This window comes from Nymphaea colorata, chromosome 1 (assembly GCF_008831285.2).
Source record: "Nymphaea colorata isolate Beijing-Zhang1983 chromosome 1, ASM883128v2, whole genome shotgun sequence".
NCBI classification, from domain to species: domain Eukaryota; kingdom Viridiplantae; phylum Streptophyta; class Magnoliopsida; order Nymphaeales; family Nymphaeaceae; genus Nymphaea; species Nymphaea colorata.
The window spans coordinates 19,933,697-19,950,019 of record NC_045138.2 but is presented as its reverse complement, the minus strand read 5'-3'; the positions used below and the strand labels follow the sequence as shown (position 1 = coordinate 19,950,019).

The 16,323-nt window shown below is 38.6% G+C and overlaps 1 protein-coding gene across 1 annotated transcript; it reads right to left on the bottom strand.

Moving 5' to 3' along the window:
* Window positions 1-469: 469 nt before the first annotated feature.
* On the bottom strand, window positions 470-5,707 carry LOC116259904 (5-methyltetrahydropteroyltriglutamate--homocysteine methyltransferase 1). Its single transcript, XM_031637895.2, has 13 exons — window positions 5,549-5,707; window positions 3,939-4,292; window positions 3,693-3,780; window positions 3,417-3,544; window positions 3,137-3,328; window positions 2,801-3,000; window positions 2,512-2,675; window positions 2,356-2,436; window positions 2,089-2,255; window positions 1,888-1,993; window positions 1,434-1,757; window positions 1,221-1,349; window positions 470-1,136 (listed from the first exon to the last, which is right to left on the bottom strand). Exons 1-13 carry the CDS (start codon window positions 5,677-5,679, stop codon window positions 768-770), a joined length of 2,433 nt encoding a protein of 810 aa, XP_031493755.1. The 5' UTR covers window positions 5,680-5,707; the 3' UTR covers window positions 470-767.
* Between the last annotated feature and the right edge of the window lie 10,616 nt (window positions 5,708-16,323).

Sequence of the window (16,323 nt, the reverse complement as noted above, 5' to 3'; positions counted from 1 at the left end):
CATGTCCTTGTCAGGCACAAATTTCATCGCTGTCTGTCAAGGAGAAGATCCGCTGTGTCAATTGGGCCTTCAAGGGTTCCTACTGCCCAATCATTTATTCATTGCTCGTTAATTGGTCTCCCTAAGCCACTTTACTTGAGAAAATACATCAGTAGCGATGCGGGTAGATACTAGGAACCAGATCATGAAGGTAAGATATAACTATAACAATATCCATTCTTTGAAGCAGATTTAAAACCATATAGCGAAAACATATGACTGACATCTCCAGGCCTTGGCAATTGGAACTAAATTACTCTTTACTGGCAATCTCCAAGGCTGCCCACCGTAGAAAACAAGGGTCTGCAGTTTTCACGTAAATGTCTGCCAGACGAATGTTTGTCGACACCATAAATGCTAAGCGAAACCTCCGATCTGTCTAACCCAAATTACAGAGCAATTGAACAATGATATCTTAGACAGCCAATAGTAGCCAACCAAGAAAATAGCACAACAATCTCAGATTACCTTTTCGGATCACATTACATAGAGCTATTGCGCCTTCAGCAAAAGAAAATCGAGAAAAAGGAAACTCAAAATAGGCAAAAAAGGATCTGCAAATGAAACACCGATAGGCATCACATGGGCCAGAGACCGAGGTCGCCTAAACAATACCAAGGACTACTAGGTAAAGAGTTATTACAACATGCCATACAATCTGAATTTTTCTTCTTTATGCAAGGTAGGTGAAGAGCTCAAAAACCCCAATTGGTGCGGGGTTGCGCCACTCACTTAGCGCTGGCCAACTGGGTTCGGAGGATCTTGGCTGCAGCAACCATGTTGGTCAACGCCGGAACCACCTCGTTGTACTTCCTGGTCTTGAGACCACAGTCAGGGTTCACCCACAAAATGTTGGTCTCGAGCACAGCAAGCATCTTGTTCACTCGGTCTGCTATCTCCTCGGTGGTTGGGATCCTAGGAGAGTGGATGTCATAAACACCGGGGCCGATGCCAGCGCCGTACTTGACACCCTCGCGGAAGACGGAAAGCAGCTTCTCATCAGAGCGGGAATTCTCGATGGTGATCACGTCGGCGTCCATGTCGATGATAGATTGGATGATGTCATTGAAGTTAGAGTAGCACATGTGAGTATGGATCTGAGAACAGAAGTCATTTTTAAACTGTGAACAGAAAGTTCAAGTAAACTGCTACATGACTGGAATTGGAAACAATTTGCGTACCTGAGTGGTGTCCTTCACGCCAACATTCGTGATTCTGAAAGAGTGAACAGCCCAGTCCAAGTAGAAAGCCTGCTCTGACTTGCGCAGGGGCAGTCCTTCTCTGAGGGCAGCCTCATCGATTTGGATTACCTGGAAATAGATTAACAGATAGCATGAACGATACTTCATATGAGTTCGAAACGTGGAGTCTGACTTCAATGTACAAAAGCTTACCTGAATTCCAGCTGCTTCAAGGTCCTCGACTTCGTCCTTGATGGCCAAGGCAATCTGGTAACATGTTTCGAACCTAGGCTGGTCGTTTCTCACAAAGGACCAGTTGAGGATGGTGACAGGACCCGTGAGCATTCCCTTCATGGGACGGCTCGTCATGCTCTGGGCTGTCGAGGACCAGAAGACTGTCATGGGGTTGGGGCGGCTTACATCGCCGTAGATGATTGGTGGCTTGACACATCGAGATCCATACGATTGCACCCACCCGTTAACAGTGAAAACGAAGCCTTGCAGCTGTTCTCCGAAGTACTCAACCATGTCGTTCCTCTGCAGAGTGAAGGATTCGATAGACTTCTTAGTGCTTTAAATCGAAGACCCGAGGAACTCGACAGTTACAAAGAAAATAAAGTGAAATTCAGATTGCCAGAACAAAATAAATCGTGAGATTATCTTTTACCTCTGGCTCTCCATGCACAAGGACATCGATGTCAAGCTCTTCCTGCAACTTGACCACTTTCTGGATTTCCTCCTTGATAGCATTAACATATTCTTCTTCCGTGATCCTGCGATCGTTTCAGAATTTTAGCTTTGTAACACCAAAATCTCCATAAGCAAATGCCAAAATTAAGCACAACGACCAATGAAAGTAAGAACGCACTTTTTGGCCTTGTATTCACGGCGCACTCTCCTAAGCTCCGGAGTTTGAGGGAAAGACCCAATTGTAGTTGTTGGGAGAACGGGGAGGTTTAGCTTCTTCTGTTGTGCATCCAATCTATCACTTACTGGGGTGGCACGGCGGTGATCGGACCCCTTCAAGGCAGCAGCCTGAAGCCACAAGGAAACATATTTGAGATAAAGCATGTTTACAGCATCGCAAAATGTTTAGACAAAAAATTATCTATTTGCATCTTTCAGGATCACTTACAGCTTTCTGAACAGCCTCATTAGTAACTCTTGGAGAGGATTTCCTCGATGCAAGCGCAGAGTGATTGGCATGGAAGAACGCCTAAATTCAGCAGTTTTCAGTATTTTTGACGGTGAAACAAAAGGAGAATCCAGTAACGAATAGATGATCCCGTACCTCATCTTTGTCAGCAGCCAATGCCTTGGCCAAGGCATTCACTTCAACGACCTTCTGTGCAGCAAACGCCAACCAGGATTTGATCTCGCTGTCGAGCTTGGTCTCATTGACAAGATCCACGGCAGTGTGCATAAGTGAGCAGGAAGTGGAAACAACGAGCTTATCTGCAGGGAAAAAATATGTACCAACATCAGTAAACGTTCACCTTTTTGTTCTTTAAGAGTAAAACTGCCATTCGTTCTCTCCTAGTACTGAATCTAAGTGAAAAAACTGAAAAGCAATTGCATACCCTTGCCGACAATAGACTCAAGCTCATGGAGGGTGCTAAGAGACGATGCGAGATCATTAGCCCAGATGTTCCTTCCATCAACTACTCCAGCAAATAAGAATTTGCCAGCAGGGAAACCCTCTTTGATCAAGTCAAGAGTCTTTGTTCCACGAACGAAATCAAAACCATAGCCAGAAATACCATTCAATGAAGTGATGATCCTGAGCGAGAAGGAAAAAACAAAGTTGGGTACAGTAAGCTTAAGTTGCCAGGGTAAAGCTTGGGTTCCAACAAACTGAAGAATCTACCGGAGTGATGGAAAGCAACACAATAATAATGGACTAAAAAGAAACCTACTTGTATGCCTCGGCAGGGACATCAGCGAAGTAGGTTTCGACAAGAACATTCAAGCCAGAGAAGGATGACTCCAACTCTGTGTATGCCTCAACAAAAGCTTGCAGTTTGTGGGAGTCCAAATCCAAAACAAGGGTGGGTTCATCAAATTGGATCCAGGTTGCTCCAGCTGCCTTCAGTTCAGCAATGACTTCCCTGTTCAGAGATGGACAGATAACTATGAGAAAACGCCCTCATATGAATCCAACAGGATGACTAGCCAGATAAGCTACAGAATTCTCACTTGTAGACTGGAAGGATCTTTCCCAACAGAGACAGAAGAGAGAAAGATTTCTCGACACCCTTAGCTGGCTTTGACAGCAACAAATAGGAGACGGGACCAACGATGACGGGAACAGTGTCAACTCCAATCTGCATCACGCATTAAAATCAGTTAAGCTTCCCAGATCCAGTGAGTAGCCAAAGATTGACAAGTTTTGATAACAAATTCTGCATTTTTGGTTTTGGAAAGCCCTTTTCAACTAAGAAAATGAAGTTATTGTTTTAGATAGACGAATACCTCCTTTGCCTCCTTGTATTCAGATACAGCTTTGTGTGATGCGTACGAGAACTTCAGTTCAGGTCCCAGCTCGGGCACAATAAAGTGGCTGTTTTATCAAAATATTGTCAGAAAAATACACAAAAACATTAAAAAAATCAAAATTGGACAGCACTAAAACTAATTTACAACCATTAGAAAGATTTTTCAGCAATCTTCAGAATTTAAGTTGATGAACAGAGAAGCAAGGCAGAGGTAGACACTTACTAGTTGGTGTCAAACCATTTGGTCATCTCCATAGCAGGAAGGGTAGCATTTCCTCTGGCCATGGAGAAGTAGGTGTCGAATCCGATCTCTCCACCATTCCAGCCATACCTGGGAGGAACTGCCCCGAGCATCGCCGTGGTATCAAGGACCTGATCATAGTAAGAAAAGGTGTTGCTGGGGATGTACTTGATCCCAGCACCAGCCATCTGCTTCCAGATGGACAATCTTAGATCCTTGGCAACCTTCTGTAGGTCTTCAGCGCTGCTCTTCCCATCCCAGAATGACTCCAGTGCAAATTTAAGCTCCCTCTTTGGGCCCATGCGGGGGTATCCAACAATATGTGATGCCATGATGCTGATTGAACAGACATGCATTAAATAATTAGAGAGATGTATCGAGCAATAATACTAGTGCATTAGATAAGCTAAGTTCGCAAAAAAAAAAAAAAGAGTAGATCTGAGGCCCACTACAACATTTGTGGAGAGAAAAGAAAGAGAAACCAGATACCAGAAATTAAAGAAAAGGTGCAGAGATTGCAGGGATGAAGAATCTGCAAATAAGCGGTGCAATAACAAGGGAAAAAAGCTTACATTAAAAGCCATTCACGATCTTAAAAACAGTTTCAGATCGAGATAAGTATGTTACAAGAAATTTCAGATCCAGAGGAACTGGTTAAAACAATTTCAGATCCAGATGAATAAGTTGAAGCCAGGAATCTGGTAAAGGAATTCGAAATACAGATCCGTGCAATGTCGGTGTACGATTGGATCCGGAACTAGGCAAACTAAAACGATTAAAAAAAGCAACTGAAGCTAAAGACATGCGCCTTAGGTTTAAAAACATTAATGAGACAAGGGACATGAAGCACTTGGAATGGATAAACAAAATTCTGGTTGTAGAGGAGTTAAAAGTTAAAAGCAAATTTAGAAGTTCAATGAGCACGAAAAGAATCATGAAAGGAGATCTCAAAAACAAGAATTAATGAAAAAAGAAACTACAGTAAATGACATAACATTGAAATTCCATGAAACAGTTAGATCCAAGACTTCAAGAAGCAGATCTACAATTTTTTGTCGCCCATCCCGACACAGATCCAAAAGAAATTTTCTTATACGCAAAAAAATCCGAACTTTTCCTACATACAGTCACAGCATCACATAAACCTCACTAAAATCGTCGTCAAGAGGAAGAAACAGAGGATGAAGGCCAGATCCCAAGAAACAAAGACCTTCACTCTTATCACTATAATTTCTCCGAATCCGACTCAAGAAAGTTCCGATCGGGACAAAATCACGTGAAGCCAGATCTACCAGGCCACTTAAAATCCAGATCTCAAGCACAGTAGACCACTAGAAAAGATACTTCACCTCCTAAACGATCCCAGACGCTACTGCTTTTCCTCGCTGCTAGTATGAACAAAATCAGAGAGTATCGGCCAACAGATGAAGCAGCAAAAGAAGAAACCTTCGGAACTACAGATCCTTCGATCAAAGCAAGCGCAGAGAAAGAAAGAGAGAAAACACTACAGATAGACGGAAACTGACGGAGAAAAGAAACGGGAGAAATAAGAAGAGGATCGTCGCAGGGCGGAAAACCCGAGGCGACCTTACCTCAAACGTGTGGCCTTGGACCCCTTGACGAGTTCAAGAGCGTGAGAGGGAGGACGCAGAGGGCAGCAAGGAAGGGAGAGAGAAGCGGGGAGGCGAAAGGCGCGAGAGAGAAGGGCGGGGAATCGCAGCATTTATAGCCGGCGGGCGCCCCCGATCTCCAGACGCCCGGTGGGTTGGTAAGAAAGAATGAATCGCCCAAGACTCTGGATGAAATTCCATTTTTGTCCCCATTTTTCGCCCTTTTATAATTCTGGTGATTAACTCTTTGAATAATCTCTTTTCCTCCCACTTTTAACTGAATCCAGACCACTTTCAGTCCTTGCCTTTCTGCACACTTCGCTTTTGCTGATAGATGCAGTTAATCCTTATCACCTTAAAAAGTACTTTGAATTTCTTAATCAAAATTCACTTTCTATACTAAAGAGGCTCTGAGGCCTAAAATAGTAAAATAGGTCTTTACGTGAAAATTATCACTAAAAGTTGTACTGGCACGGAAAAAATATTAAAAAACCTCAGCGGCTCGGACTCGGATGCGATTCTGACTTTATCGAATCCAACCCTATCGATTCCGTCCCCGAGTTCCTATTCGAGTTTGGATCCTATCTTTTGAAAATAAGACTTAGATCTAGATCCAAAATAGTATAAAATCCGATTCCATAGGATTGAACTTTTCTTTATAAAACTTAAGACTAAGTTTAAATTAGATTAGGGTGTATTTAAGCTTTGGATCTGAGTCCACACTGCAAAGGACCCATTAACAGAAAAAAATCCGTGGATTTAAGGTCAGACAAAAGGAGGGGTAGGACTTCAGATCTGCCGTACAAACACCCCATTAGATTTAGTTCTTTGTCTGGATTTTTCAGATGCAAGAAGAAGAAAAATTTGGATCAGAATGTGAAAACTTGGCACTAAATCCAAATCTAAGTCCGGAAGGGGGCCACCCTTAGCTGCTGAACCCAACTTCCGAAAAGTGAACCAAACTTTCTTCCAGCAAATGAAAGTTTATGAATCCAATTTGGGCATGATCTCTAACAAATGAAGGATCCGTTTGGTTCATTTTAGTACAGTACTTCAGACCAATGATCCGATTCAGATTCATTGCCAGCTTCCGATCTGGATTAATGGACTCTCAACGGTTTTCGGTTCTGATGGATATCCAGACTTGCTGATTGCATGCCATATATCCGTAATACGGATCGTGGGTCTTCTCATATTACCCTTTCCCATCCAAATCTGGATCGCTGTGAACCCGATTAGTTCTGGATCCAGATCTGGACCCGGAAAGGACATAAATTCGGTTTCTTACCGCCGGTTTTTAAGGTGAAAGGTTGGGAAATTGGTGGGGATTTGTCCGGGTCTAGCCGTAGATCTGATCCTAGTGCATTTACACATGGTTGGAGGTTCTGTCTTGATCTGTCTAATAAAGATCTTGGACCCACAGTAGGGGTCCAGTTCCAAATTGTCGGCTAGATTTATGTGGCTTACAGGACGCAGCTGTTGCTTGTAAGCCCCAGATCGGACCAGTTCTGCTGCTGGTATCGGCTGTCAGATCCAACCCGGTTCAAGTTGATGCCGCCGTGATAAATAAATGCAACGGTGGAGATCCGACCCGATATGAACACAATCCCGAACCAATTTTAGATCTTCCGGACTCTGCATTAAGAAATAGACAAAATATACATATATTTATTTTTAATAAATAGAAAAAATATACATATAAATAACTAAAAATAGAAAAAAAAAACCTTTTATGAGAAAATAGTGTTATATTTTCTACTTAAAAAAAAAACTCTTTTCTTTTGTCGGACAACATCTTCACCACTTGGCTACAAGTTGGGTTGTATTGCCTGCGAAATAAAGTCAATAAGTAATTTTGTCGATTTGGTATTTCTCCGTATCGGCTTGTCGACTGACATTGCATATCAACCGATACGTTTATGAACTCATCATTTCTAATTCAAAGTAATCAAAATAATTAAAAAAAAAAGAGTCTATTTCTTGGATATTATTTTCCCATCCGATCTTTTGAAATAAGGTTTTAGTAATCATTCAAAACAAAGAAGATCTTTAATTGTATTTGGATGATGCCCTCTAAAAAAGTAGATTTGCCAAAATCAGGCTTGTGATTTTCTTTTTAACCATTTCCACAGTCTGATTCGTGTGTTTGGGTGATAAGATCAAAATGATGTTTTCTGTGAAAAACCTCAGTGTGGAAGTTATTCACGTCATTTTATAAAGGAAGCTGGGCTTTTCATAAAATTAGTTACCATTAAACGCAGTTTTAAAGTTAGTTTTAACTTTGAATTGTGATGTTTACGGCTCACACTTATAAAGCATTAGGATATGAATATATCAGATTTAATACTTGAAAAGCTCACTTCAAATTCGTTGAGTGTGGAATAAATTATGAAATCTGAAAAAGGAATCAGATTGAATTTGGTATTGGAAAATGACATCCGACTAGATTTGAGTTCGTGTTTGGCTTTGCATGAAATCTCCTATATGTATGATAACGGATAGCTTACACTTGACGCAAAAGGAAGAGGGGATTTGTGTTCCTACTTTAGGTTTTTTTTTTTTTTAAACACTAAAATCTTTTTATATTTGGAATGGAACGCAGATTTGATTATCAGACTTGCTGTTCCAAGTCAGATATTGGATCAGATTTGGTTGTGGTTTCAATAATTGGATCCAGAGACAACACTTCTATTCGTTTGAATTTGAATCCAAACATATCACTATCCAACTAACCCTGTGATCCGATCCATTGACATCTCTATTCTGCAGTATGCCTCATTATATTTGTCATATCATGCAATATTACAGTTGGTCTCTCATTTTCAATCTAAAATGCATAAAAAAGTTATGGGACCATTTGGTAACAATTATACACTGTTAACTGTCCCATGAACTTGGCCCACAAAATGGGGCATATTCATGAAACAATATATTACAACATCTTATGGAACTGGCTCATTTTTATGGCAGATTCATGGGACAGTGACATTATGTTGTTGTCGTGTTTACTAATTTTCGACACTTCTACCCATCAATCAAAATTTAACACCATTCAAGAATGAAAAAATAAGTTGTTTTCCGGGTGAGCAGGACGAGTATTTCATTATGAAGCGAGAGCCGTGAACCATGCATGATGCATGTTATTAATTTCTTTCATGTGCCTCACTTTACATGGGAAGCTGTTCTCATGTGCAAAGGATCTAAATGGTTAGAATGTTGCCTGGATTTTTCTTTTTTTCCTTGTACCAAATCCAGTTTTAATTAAACTATTCGAATTCGAACCATTTCCATGTGCTTGTTCTATGAGAAGAAGAACAGAGCATCATTGTAATGAGAAATAGTTTATGGTTGGTGAGAGTGGTGGGGCTAGTGTTTGAATTTTGTGGCACAAGATTCACATAATGGGAACGTGGTGTAAATAGTTTAATAGCGTTGATGCCCCTTAAAGTGACAGCTTTTATACCGACCAAAAAGGTTGCAGAGTCGAAAAATTTGGCAGATCTAGAAATGTCGTTGTTTTGGTTCCAGAAAATCACGATACAGTTCATGATCTTAAGTATTGAGCTTCGTTGGTGGTTTCCTCATTTGAAGAACTCTGGAACATCTACGATTCTATATCGATACTATACACCAAATCCTATTTTACTCACGAAGACATCTTATTCTCACAAAGAAAATTGCTTGTTTTTCTCACTTAGGGGAACCACTTTCTTGGGCTTGGCATAGTTGAGTTGGTGCAGTTAGAGTCATGCATTGGAAAGTGTGTCCGAGAGAGGTACACTAAAAAAAGGTCGTCTCTTAGGTCCCGTTTGATGGTAGAGTGAAATTTTGAGTGGTAAAATTACCATGTAAAAAAATATATGGTAAAAAGACGAACCTCCCCAGGTCCGACTTTTTCCAGGGTAAAATTACCCCGATCCATTAAATTTGACAGAGTAATTTTTCATATGTTTGATTTGAGTATGAAAAGCTGTACAAAAAGGGTAAGTTTTCCCGATGCACAGTAAATCTTTGTGCATCAAACGGGGCTTTAAGAAGAATATTATGTTTTTGGAATATATTTACCTCTTACACAAGTTTTTGTAGCTTTAGACACTGGGGGCAAAGATAATGTAGAAGTCTTGGCTCTTTGTTTTATCACCAAAACATCCATAATCACCAAAGTCTTGGCTCTTTTGTTTATTATTTCCAAAATGCATTCCGAAAACATTGTGTTCTTCTTAATTTCCAAAATGCATTCCAAAAACATTATGTTCTTCTTACTTGACACCTTAAAAAGTTTTACTCAAGTAGATCTAAATTGTGAATTTCCCTCTCATTCATTTCAAATGAACATTGCTCCAAGAAAACAAAAAAAAAAAACCCATTCCCAAAGCATCATAATTTGTCTCTTCTCCTAAAGTAGGGCTTTCAAATGAATGCACTAGGACCTTAAATCTGAAGCTATTCTAAAATCCATCTTATGTGGGATTCACTGTCTAAAACTTCGCCACTATGTAAAATTGTGGACTTTAAATCCATGTTAAGAGGATCAAACCTATAAGTGAAGTCCTACAGAAGGGGGGAAGGGTCGAATCTCAAATCCAAGGTTAGCAAATGCGTCCTAGTAGGTTTTGGGAGTAGTTAGCAATGACTTGATAGGTGTCATGCCTCAATTTTCCTCTTATTGCCTTAGAGAATCACTTAATCATTTGAAACTTCCTCACAATTGAGAGGAATCAACAAAAACCTTTTAAGTTCTTTCTAGTTTTAATAGAACTCCAACTTACCTTTTGTTGTGTTTCTATCGAAAAGTTTGAAGTATTTTATTGAACACATCTACAATGGGTTCAGACGAATGTCTGAAGCAATACTCCTAATTTTCTATTTCAGGTTTAAGTATTCTCTCGAGAAAGACAGACAACACTGTCTTGTCCTACTTGTGAAGAGTAAAGACCAATTAAAAAAAAATTATCATCTACAAATATAAACTTTCACCGGTTTTGTCCCGAGTTGAAATAACTAAGTGTGTCATACAACATATTAGGCACAATAACCAGTGGCGGAACCAGAAAAATTGGCTGGAGGGGCACTTGTTTAAAAGTACTCAAATCTGATCAGACACTTGTATATATATAAGGATAAATATTTAAGATTCTCATTTTAAAATAAAGAACTTTTAAGATATTCATATGGCTACACCACTAGCAATAACTAAGTACTTTTATTTTTTTATATTGCTTCATTCAAGTATTTGCATATTTATGTGTCTGTGTGTCCAAGTATGGAAATTTTGGATTATTTCAAGTAGACTGACTGAAGAGAGTGATCTTGTGGTGTTTCACATCTCTAAGTTACAATATAAGAAACTTCCCAAGCCTTCCTAGCTTTTATCTTGTGGCAAAGAGAACAAAGCAATGTGTGAACACTCGATTTATTTCTCCTTTGTTAGGTCAACTTATAATAGCTTCATGTTACTTTTTCTTTCCCCATTTCTAGCTCTAGGGAACAACACATCGGCATGTCATCTTTCTAATTAATATATGCTCGACGCCGAGCAAGGCAATGGTGGAGGTAGAAATTTCTAACTGAAGAGGCAAACTAATTAGGCACACTTGGATCTAGTGGAGCAGCTATATATGGTTGGGCCTAGAATCCGAGTTCATTTCCCATTTGGAACCCACAAGCAACCGCCCACATGTAGCTCCATCAATCATTGTCTCAAGCACCTTGTAAATCTATTTAGGTTGTTACCTTTGGGGATCGTTTGGCAGCAAAAAGCATTCGGAGAGTGTCAAATGAATTGTTCCCAAATATTGATGCAGGTTCATGGAACATTAGAACCTCCCTGAGTGTTCTTCCTACCAAACAACCCCTTGAGATTCTTATGGATTCTTTATCCAAACTGGACATCCTTTGTCAACATATTTGAAATAGTAAGAGAAGTGTGGCTCCAAGAATTTTTCATATGCAAGAAATGGTTGGTGAAGAGAGAGACTAGTTTTGGAACCATGCATATTCCATTTATATTCCTTTCTCCCTCCCCTTTATCAGTTCGGACCATTCAAAGGGTGGAACCGGAAAACAAGATCCCACCAATGAATAGGAGTAAATCCATGTCTACATAATCTCAACACAATTGCTCTTAAGTTTTAATGTAAGTTGTTTTCCAAGTAAGTAGGGCAGACCCACAACTAAGCAAAAATCCAAAGCTTCCACCTGACATGTTGTCAGGTATAGAGTCTTCTCTCCATATCTTGGGGTATTGTCTTTGCTATGCTTCAACTTGATCATAAGTCTCTCTCTCTCTCTCTCTCTCTCTCTCTCTCTCTCTCTCTCTCTCTATATATATATATATATATATATATATATATATATATATATATATATATATATATATCCTTTTGTAGCATAGGAGGTTGATGTTCCTTGGCACTCGAAATTAAAATTGGCTACCTGCCAGCTCCCGCCCCAAGCCATTACACCGACCAACCCCATCAAGGGCAATGTTTGTTGTTTCCTCATTCATGTCTCTCTTCCTTTTTGTTTAATTTCTTTTAGTTTAGACTTGAGGCTATTGGATTTGATGTTCTTTCGTGACAGTTATGAATATATTATCATATATACTAGTCAATTCATCTCTCTGGCTCCACCCCACTGCTCATGCTTGTCACTTTCTCTGTATTAGGTTTGTAAGAATGACTCTCTTGGTCAATTTTTTTGGTTCAACTTTGGTGAGGATTGTTGTTTCCTTTTCTTTATTGGTTACATGGAGTGCCACCAAGAAATATATAGTCAATGCTAGGATGTGCATAAGATTCGCATTGGGCCAAAAATTGGGCAGCCAACTAAGCCAACAGCCCAGATGGAGACATGAAAATAGCTTGGGATTTTGTAACAGGTTGTATGGGAAGGCAAGCTGATCTTCTCTTTGATAAGAAATAGAATATTTCATTTTTGAGTCAAGTAATGCTTCACCAATCCCTTTTGGTCAATTTGGGACCCAGTAAGTAGGCAATTCATTCAAGTTAAAGAAATTGGGTTTGGTGGGCACTCTAGTAAGGGGATTGGTTGTCTCTTCCAAATTGTCTCTTTCCCAACTCCTTGGATGGAGGTCACTACCAAACTGACTTGACCATTTGCATAAACTTTATAATTCCATCAATTACTTTTAATTTGGAAATCCTTTTCTTCTAAATTATTGGAACCAAGTTTTTTTTTTCTGCTACAATGTGATAAATAAACCAATTAAGAGTAGGGTTCATGAAAACTCTAACATGAATTTTTTTTTCACAAAAAGTAGAAGACAACAACAAACTGAGTCCCTTCCGCAACAACCCTGCGGGGGAAAGCCCCCCCTAACCTTTTATTCCAACAGCATATATATACAACAAAAATTGGCAATCACTCCACAGTAAAGAGCTAAACTCGAGCCAATATGGAAACCAGCAAACAAGAGGATACTAAAAAGTTGAAGGAACCAGATTTACAAATTTTGCATTAACAGAAACGAAATATCATGAGCAGGGTTTTGTTGCAAGATTTGAATTTTACGAAATGAGTTGCCATAGTCACTTTGCCATCTCTGAGTGGGGCGACGACCTTCCATGGTGGCCCAGAGCCTACCAAGCCATGGCTTGTTGTTTGATGTTAGCATTATATTTTCAAACCATTAAGGTCTGAGAAAGAATTGAGTCTTCATGGAGTCCCTTCAATAAACTCGAGTTAAGAGCATGCATGTTGCATTCTCCGAGGGGTCGTCGAGGCTACGATCGCCGCAAAGGCAGTCTGACATTCAAATACTATGAGTGGCATCCCTTGCATAAGTCAAAATGCATAGTCTTATAGAACATCAACGAAAAGAACATTGTGTTTTTGGAACATGCATGCGTTTTAAGAACATGTGTTTCGATAACACAATATTCTTTTTACTAGATACTTTCTTATGGATAACGGGAAGCTTAAGTTGTGGTTTTTGTCTATAAGATGGTAAAAAAGGGATAATAATACTGTCCAATAGGAATTTGAGCTGCATGTGTGAGAGTCTGGAGCATTGTGATTCCTAAACCTGCATGACATTTTAGTGAGTGGTGGAGCCAGAAATTTTTTGGTTATGGGATACTGTTATAGAAATTCTCATTTTTGAAGGGACACAACATATATAAATAAGTAAATAGTAAGAAATCTATGTAAAAATAAATAAAAATTTTGTTGTTAGTATGGGCAACTGCCCACGCATGCCTATATTTAGCTAGGCTACTGCTTTTAGTTGTCATAACCTTTTAAAAAGTTTCTATAATTTTTGTACATGAGGTACATGGCAAAGATGGTGAGTTAGTTTAAAGAAAACCTTCAAGTTGGATGAGTTGTAGATTTCAATAAGAAGCTCAAGGATTTTACATCGAATCAATAGGTTGGACAAATTTCTGGTTCCTCTCCATTGACATATAAATCATTGGAATTTCTTAATTTACTTCCATCTAGCTTCATAAATTGTTCCTACACCCTCATCCAGTAGGGAGGGCAATTGACCACACGGACCTACAAAAAATACTTGTTTCGTATTGACACTCGAGAGCAAATTTTTATTATTGGTGTTCCTTAAAAATTTTAAATTTTATAACTAATACCCCGTAGTCAAAAGTTTCTAGGTCCGCCTCTGCACACATCGAACCAAAATGTTTTAGAATCCGCATAATATCAGTAGTAAAAGGATTTGAATGAATTTTCCCTCTCCCATCTTCCTCTTAACATATATCATCGCAAAAACTTAATTTTCCATTCATATGAGTTTTTTTCTCAACCATTTTCTTAGAAAAAAATTTATGTTTTCCCTGAGATTCTTATTCATGATAAAAGATTTGTCCCAAAGATCGATGGCGACCGGAAAAGTGATCAAATTTTGTGTGGGGTTGGTGAGAGAGGGCCCTCACCAACCGCGATGGCTACATTTTGCTACTCCCAAGTCCCATCAGGCCACCACACGCGACTACGAGTCCGCATCGTCTGCTCAACTTGAAGTCTACGTTGGCTGCTCTTTTTCTTCCTTGGAAATTAAAAAAAAAAAACACAAAGATTAATGTAATAAATTATAAAATATTATGTAATGGAAAAGAGAGTACAGGGAAATATAAAAGCGCGTCAGGTGTTGTTTAGCTATTAGCATTAGTGGATTCAGAAATTTTTTATTTGAAAGGGCACTAGTATTAATTTTTTTTTAAGGTACTTACATATATAATAATAAAATATATCAAAACATTACCATATATTAAATTTATTTTATGAGCCTAATGTGGGTAACAGACCACACCAGCCACTATCTGGCTATGCCACTGGCTCTTAGGCTTGGGGAGCCTTGAACTGGCCCTACTAGTCTTAACAAAAAAATTTTAATTTTTAAAAATTTACAAAAATACAATATATATATATATATATATATATATATATATATATATATATATAAAGAAAGAGAAAAAAAAAAGGCAAAAAGAGATGTCAAAATTTTTAGACTGCTAATGAACCATCCTAGGCTTCAATTTTTTCTTTTTAACCTATATTGAGAGAAAAAAGGAAAAGCTGTGAATTAATATTAGGTGATGAAATATCTAAATCTTTTTTTTCTCTTTAAATCAACTGCTGAGATTAACTTCTTAGGAGCCTAGCAGCTAAAAATTTAAAAACCTACAAATTATTCTCTCTCTCTCTCTCTCTCTCTCTATATATATATATATATATATATATATAAACTGAAATCTTCCAATCATGTGCCAATTGGGCGTGGGATCGGACTAAGTATATAACATCCAACAGAACATACAAAGAAAGAACTGGAGAAATCCACGCTACATAAGTTATATCCATGTTGGTGCTTTCCCCTTTTGGCGTTAATTAAATTCATTTTAAATGGAGGTCGACCTTTTTCTTCCTTCCTTTTGTATTTACTATAAAAATTTAATATAATTCACGGGTGGCACCAGGACCACGGCTTTTTGTCTGCACTTAGATTTTGTGGGGTTGTAGTCGCAAGATTCCGGTAGGCGTCCTTGTCTTATAGCTTCTCACGTGCCAAGGACATGACCGAAGCGTGACGCGCACCAAACACGAACTTGTATTGGTTTATTCCTCTAATACAAGTAAAATGAATCTTTCATCACTTTTATCTTGCATGCTTGGGGTCTAGTCGTGTAGATGATATATCTTTAATATAATTATAATTCTCGTGGATGCTACCCAATCTACGTAGTTATTGGCGCTTAAATCTTTAAAACATACAACTTTTTTTTTATGGAATATTATACAAAATCCCAAACAAAATACAGCAGTTGTAAAATTCAAAACGCAAAACAGCTAATTATACAATAATATTCTAATAAAACATAAGAGGTGTGATATTATTTTTCAAGCAGATGTTTTGCCTCTTTTGCATAAACTGATCATCCTAAATATTTTCTCAAAAGGAGCAGCCTTTTGTAAAACAATCATCTTTTTATAACTTTTTAAACCTAGTGCAGCTTTTCTTATACATACATACATATATATATATATATATATATATATATAATGACCTTGTTCCAATTTCTCAAGTATTTCCTCCTCCTCCTCTCTCTCTCTCTCTCTCTCTCTCTCTCTGTTATATATATATATATAAAAGTAATGACCTTGTTAACAATTTCTCAAGTATTTCCTCATCTTTCTCTCTCTGTCTCTCGCGTTCTCTCTTTGTTCAAGCTTGCGACAAATTGGTGCACAAGATACTGTAAATTCTCTCAGGTGGGAAT